At 44.1% G+C, this 6,424-nt stretch overlaps 2 protein-coding genes across 2 annotated transcripts; one reads left to right on the top strand and one right to left on the bottom strand.

Moving 5' to 3' along the window:
• Positions 1-981: 981 nt before the first annotated feature.
• Positions 982-1,362, bottom strand: LOC102875667 (histone H2B type 1-K-like). The gene has a single exon (XM_006903371.1). The coding sequence runs from the start codon at positions 1,360-1,362 to the stop codon at positions 982-984; it is 381 nt and encodes a 126-aa protein (XP_006903433.1).
• Positions 1,363-1,674: 312 nt separating this feature from the next.
• On the top strand, positions 1,675-2,065 carry LOC102875261 (histone H2A type 1-like). Its single transcript, XM_006903370.1, has one exon. It carries the CDS (start codon positions 1,675-1,677, stop codon positions 2,059-2,061), a length of 387 nt encoding a protein of 128 aa, XP_006903432.1. The 3' UTR covers positions 2,062-2,065.
• The last annotated feature ends 4,359 nt before the right edge of the window (positions 2,066-6,424 follow it).

The raw sequence follows: 6,424 nt of genomic DNA, 5'->3' as shown, positions 1-6,424 counted from the left end.
TCTTAATGGCACCAGCACCTACTTTTAAAACAGATTTAGCTGTTCACAACATAATTTAAGATTCTACCACCTTTCCACCCCATCTTTTCCTAAGAGGTTCATGCTGATCCACGTTATCTTCCAGTCACACCACAACACTCCACCTAACCTGTACTAAACCCGGGAGCTGCGATTTCCCTTCCCTTCCTAGGTGACTTTCAATTTCCGAGGCGGTCTTGCCTTGCTCTCAGATCAGTTCCCTTCCCTTAATTGCATTTCCCCCTTTGAAAGCTCTTAAAACCTTTCGTTTGTTGAGACTACTGTTTGAACATTGAAAATACTGCTTTAAAAGTACTTCTTAAATTCTGCTCTTATGCTCATGAGCAAAACTCATTTTGCAGACTTCATGCACGCTTGTGGTGGAGAATCGTCCCGAGCGCTTTTAGGCTTTAACAGGAAGATGCAAGAGCTGAGAAAGGGAGATGGCGGAGGGGGCGAAGGAGTGGAACTGTACTAAAGGAAGAAACCAGATATCTTAACCACTCCCCTCACCCCACAAGCTATTACTACTGCGCTAAAAAGTTGGGAATGTGGAAGGGCGTTGGAAGCCGTAATAAACGTTTAGAAGTCTGATGGCGAGTAAGGGAACAAAGACTTGTGGCTAACAGACTAAATCGAAAGCCACACCCACTTCCTGGAACCATTCTCCCGCCAGAAAAAGGAACCTTTGTCTTGAATCTCTCCTTTAAATTCAAAACTTTTTAAACACCCATGCTCCCAAATTACACACATGTGGCAAGTTGCAATATAGGCAAAACCAGCTCAAGAACTAGATAGAGAGTTAACACTGCAAATTTAATAGTCCTGTACTTTTACAGCAAGCCCTTCTCTCGAAATCCCCCACCTTCACGGTACATGTTTGCAGCTCTAATATAGACAACGTAAGTGGCTCTTAAAAGAGCCTTTGGGTTGGGATCGAGATAAGGCACTAGCGTAGCAAGTTTACTTAGCGCTGGTGTACTTGGTGACGGCCTTGGTGCCCTCGGACACGGCGTGTTTGGCCAGCTCCCCGGGCAACAGCAAGCGCACGGCCGTCTGGATCTCCCGCGACGTGATGGTGGAGCGCTTGTTGTAATGCGCCAGGCGGGACGCCTCGCCAGCGATGCGCTCGAAGATGTCGTTGACGAAGGAGTTCATGATGCCCATGGCCTTAGAGGAGATGCCGGTGTCGGGGTGGACCTGCTTCAGCACCTTGTACACGTACACGGAGTAGCTCTCCTTGCGGCTCCGCTTGCGCTTCTTGCCATCCTTCTTCTGCGCCTTGGTCACGGCCTTTTTGGAGCCCTTCTTCGGGGCGGGAGCGGACTTGGCAGGTTCAGGCATGGTTAGGACAACAAAAGCTCAATGAACAGAAAAACGGCGAGGAGATACAGAAGTTCTTTCTTTTATAGAGGACCTCTTAAGGAAATGAGGTAAGAGTGAAAGTCCTATGTCTGATTGGTGGTTGTCCCGTGTGACAGCATAAATGAACTCTAACCAATCAGAAGAGGTCAGCCTCAATCTCACACTTCCATTGGTTAAGATGAAACTTCACTTTTTAACCAATGACACAGCGTCTTTTTCACATCTTACGGTAGTTATAAAAAGTGCTGTCACAACCCATCTTCAGTAACTGCTTGCAGTCTTGTTTACGTGATGTCTGGCCGTGGAAAACAGGGTGGGAAGGCCCGCGCTAAGGCTAAGACTCGCTCTTCCAGGGCCGGTCTCCAGTTCCCTGTGGGCAGAGTCCACCGTCTACTCCGCAAAGGCAACTATGCCGAGCGGGTGGGCGCAGGCGCTCCGGTCTACCTGGCGGCGGTGCTGGAGTACCTGACCGCTGAGATCCTGGAGCTGGCTGGCAACGCAGCCCGCGACAACAAAAAGACGCGTATCATCCCACGCCATCTGCAGCTGGCTATCCGCAACGACGAGGAGCTCAACAAGCTGCTGGGGAAAGTCACCATCGCGCAGGGTGGTGTGCTGCCCAACATCCAGGCCGTGCTGCTGCCCAAGAAGACCGAGAGCCACCACAAGGCTAAATAAGAAGGTCAAGAGTAGAAAACAAAGGCTCTTTTAAGAGCCACCTTCACTGTGCAAAAAAGAAGCTGACACTATTTTGAGGGGAAGGGGGGAAGATTGTATAAATTTAGTCTCCATTTTAGCAACTAGATACAAGTTTTTTATACCATTTGATAGTTGATAAGAATTTCCACAAAATTGATATTGATCTCAAATTAATCTCTTTCCCACTTAATAGTAGTGTCACAAAAGGGTTTTCAATACTTGAAAGGACTGTACCCAAGTTTTCATTAGGAGATTCTGACCAAATCAGTCCCTTTCTAATTGATAAAGCAAGTTGTAATGTTCTCAACTGCCAACAATTTGTTGGTAAAATTGTTCCTGTGAGTTGATAGTGCTTTACCAAGTGAAAGTTTTCACTGTCTAAACTACTCGCCATTTTAAGTCAATGAATTATGACATCTGAAGTACAAAAGGGATAAAGTGAGTTTTTATGACCTGAACTTGGTACTTAAATGACATTCTAAAGGAGTATTATCTTTTCAGGAGATAAGATTACATGAAGACTTAGTGGTAGAGGGAACTCTAGTGGCATATAGGCCCTAGCCAGTTACACTGCTAACCCAAAGGCTTTGCAGCTCAGGATTGGAATCCACCAGGGCCTGCGCAAGGAGAAAATCTTTCATTGCCATTTACTGCCCAAGAAATCTTATGTGTTGCTATGAGTCGGAACCCACTTTAGGGCAGTGCCATTTGATCTTCCTCTGGGCATATGATCTGAGATCTCTTCCTACCCTTCCTCTACTCCACCCCACACCGGATAAAACAACAGAAGGTGAAGTGGGACTGCTCCTTGGAGTCAAGGATTCTGAAACTTCATCTGACATACTTTGGGCATGTTGCAAGGAGGGACCAGTCAGTCCTTGGAGAGGGATAGCGTTTGGGAGAGTGGAGGGACAGTGCAAGAGAGGAAGACCCTCGATGAGATGCATCAATTCAGTGATTGGAATAGTGGGAGTAGGTGTGTCGGAGATAATGAGGTCGGCACAGGATCAAGCAGGGTTTAGGGCTCTTGAACGTAGGGTTGGTACGAGTTGCATCTCGACAGCACCTAACAACAACAAGGGTGATTGCAGAAACCTGGAGATCATTATTGCCTGGCCTACAGTCAAAAGGGTAATGAGGGGAAAGGGAAATTTGGAAATAAGAAAGTTCTTTTCTGTCCTGATCACTTTTACATCCCATTGAACAAATTCAACCAAAAGCCACAGATTTTGTTCTTTTCTTAGTTGGAAAGATTGTATCTTCAATCTAGGAGACTTGTGGGTTTGATATCAATCTATTCATGATCTCACCTGAGACCTAAAATATTAGTTATCACTTTCCTAGAAAGTACTCGGGTTTAAAAGCAGGAGATAATTTGTCAAGATCATTCAAAGTTGCTGTGGACTTGGTTTCTTGTCGCTACCACCAGGCGTAATTAATAATCATACTGCTTCTTGTTAGGTGCCATCGAGTCAAGTACTATGTGAGCCCTGTTCTATTCTATGCCGTCCTCACACTTCTTGACACACAAGAGCTGGTTGTGGCAGCCACTGTGTCAATCCACCTGGTTGATGGTCTTCCTCTCCTTCGTCAACCCTCCATCCTTCCCACCCCCTCCTAGCAACACGCCCAAAGTATGAGGCTTCATCATTCTTGCCTCCAAAGAGCACCCCAGCTACATCCTCTTCAAGACATTTCTGTGTGTTCTTTTGGCCATCCCTGGGATGTTCAGTACTCTTCTCCAACACCACAGCTCAATGGCATCAATTCTTCTGTCATTCTTAGTCATTGTCAACTCTCAGATGTATAGCAAGTAATCGGAAAACCTATGGCCTGAATCAGACACTCCTTGGTCCTCAAACTGACAATAATTGGAGAGATTCTGAACTGTAGATGTTCCTAGTGCAGTGCTTCCCCTTATTTCCTGACTGCTGGTTCCAAGAATGTTAATTGTGGATGCAAGCAAGATGAGGCTGTTGACAGTTTTAATATCCTCCCCAAATAACGTTGCCTCTCAGTCCAGTGGTAAGAATCTTTGTTTTTTTGACATTGAGATGCAATGCATACCAAAGGCTACATTCCTTGACTGACACTGACAAATTTCAGGAAGTACCTTATAAACAGGAGCCAGTAGTAATGAAGGCAGACATAGAAACTGCATTGACGTCACTGTCAAAAAATAAGGCCTCAGGAATCAATGCAATATCAATTGACTTCTTTCATTTAACAGCTGCAGCACTAGCTGTGTTCACCAGTCTATGCCAGGCCATTTGGAGGACTGTTATCTGATCAATGGATTGGAAGAGGTCCATATATGTTCCCATTCCCAATAAAGGTGATCCAACTGAATGTGGAAACTATTGAACAATATCATTAATATCACATGCAAAGAAAATGCTGAAGATCATTCAAAAATGGCTAGAACAGTACATAGATAGGGAACTAACAGAAGTTCAAGTAGGATTTAGAAGACGCTGTGGTACCAGGAGCATCATCCCTTATGTCAGATGGATCCTGGCTGAAAGTAAGGAATACTAGAAGAATGTCAATTTGTGCTTTATTGACTTTGCAAAGGCATTTGATTGCATGGATCATAACAAGTTGTGGCTGGCATTAAGAAGAACAGGAGTCCCAGAGCATTTAATTGTGTGGAAACTATATCCAGACCAGGAGACTGTTGTGCAAAGAGAGCGGGGGAACACTGTATGTTTTAAAATTGAGAAAGGAATGTGTCAGGGTTGTATTCTCTCTCCATACCTATCCAATCTGTATGCTGAGCAAATTTTCTGAGAACCTGGACGCTATGAAGAGAAGTGGCAAAAGAATTAGAGGAAGACCCGTCAATAACCTGTGTTTTGCAAATAACACAACCTTCCTTGTTGAGTAATCATGCTATGTATCATTAAATTGATTCTGGCTCACAATGACCCTGTAGAACAAAGTAGAAAGACCCCATAGTTGTTTCTCCCCTCAGGTGTTAATCTTTACTGTATTCACCAAGTCTTCTGCAGAGCTGTAAGTGGTTTCAAATGATCAGTCTTTTCAGCTAACAGCCAAATTTTGAACAATTGTGTCAAGGCTTGTTTTTTAAGTAGTCACAGTTTCCTTCTAAAATTAATTCCTTATTACTCAAAACTCTATAAGCACCTTAACTGGATCTTTATGTGCTATCTGTGTATTTGATTATTTTTTCTTTCTAACTTTGCCACAATTTTTTTATAAATCAAGACAGGACAAGTTAACATTTAAAAGGCTGACCTGATTTCCAACAGTATCATCCTCTTTGCCTCCATTGGAGGGATATAACAATAGTACAGGTGCACTATCTGACCTCCTTAGGGCTTGACAATGACTAAGGATGACAAAAGAGATGCCGTTGAGTTGTGGTGCTTGAGAAGATTCTTGAACATAGAAAAACAAACAGATCTGTCTTAAAGAGGGTTAAACCAAGTTTCTCCTTGGAGGCTAGGATTTTGAAGCTCCATCTCACATACTTTGGGCACATGGCCAGGAGGGACCTATCCTTGAAAAAGGACATCATGCTCAGAAGGGGGGACAGACAGTGCAGGAGAGGAAGACCCCAGATAAGAGGGATTGATACAGTAGCTAGGGCAATAGGGATAGGTGTGTCAGAGTCAGTGAGACTTGCTTAGGACAGGGCAAGCTTCAGAACTATATTGTACTTAAGGTCCCTATGAGTCACAGGCAGCCTGACAGCACATAACAATATGAGAATCATTATCAGCATCAAGAGCCAAGGCTGATTCCTCTGAAGAAGCCATCAGACATACCTTTCTTCATTTATTTTAATAATTCTAACAAAATTGTCCCTCCCACAAGACTTTCTACTTCTCCTTGTTTTGATAATTCATTGCAATGGCCACACAGTACTCATAAGTACTCATCATGGTGAAGTTTATTAAGTAAGAAATGGGTTAAAATTCAGAACCAGAAACTAGATACAGTTCGTTATTCAGAACAGTTTTTGTTGCCTTTAGCTAGACCTTATGAGGACCTTCTTCAGCACAGTCACAAAGTTCTGTGTTATTGTTGTTATGTGCCATCGAGTCGTTTGTGACTCATAGCGACCCTATGTACAAGAGCTCTAAACGTTCTATCCTGTGCCAACTGAACCATCTCAAATGCAAATGCACTTATTCCCACCTCTCCAGTCACAGAATTAATCCATCTCATCGAAGGTCTTCCTCTCCTTCGCCGCCCCTCCACTCTGCCAAACATGATGTCCCTCTCCAAGGACCAGTCTCTCCTTGCAACATGCCCAAAGTATGTCAGACGAAGCTTCAGAATCCTTGACTCCAAGGAGCATTCTGGCTTCACCCTC

The sequence above is a fragment of the Elephantulus edwardii genome, unplaced genomic scaffold (genome assembly GCF_000299155.1).
Source record: "Elephantulus edwardii isolate Elephantulus edwardi_28Jun2011 unplaced genomic scaffold, EleEdw1.0 scaffold00599, whole genome shotgun sequence".
Classification (NCBI taxonomy): domain Eukaryota; kingdom Metazoa; phylum Chordata; class Mammalia; order Macroscelidea; family Macroscelididae; genus Elephantulus; species Elephantulus edwardii.
Note: the sequence above shows the minus strand (reverse complement) of the source record. Positions and strands in the feature narration are given on the sequence as shown.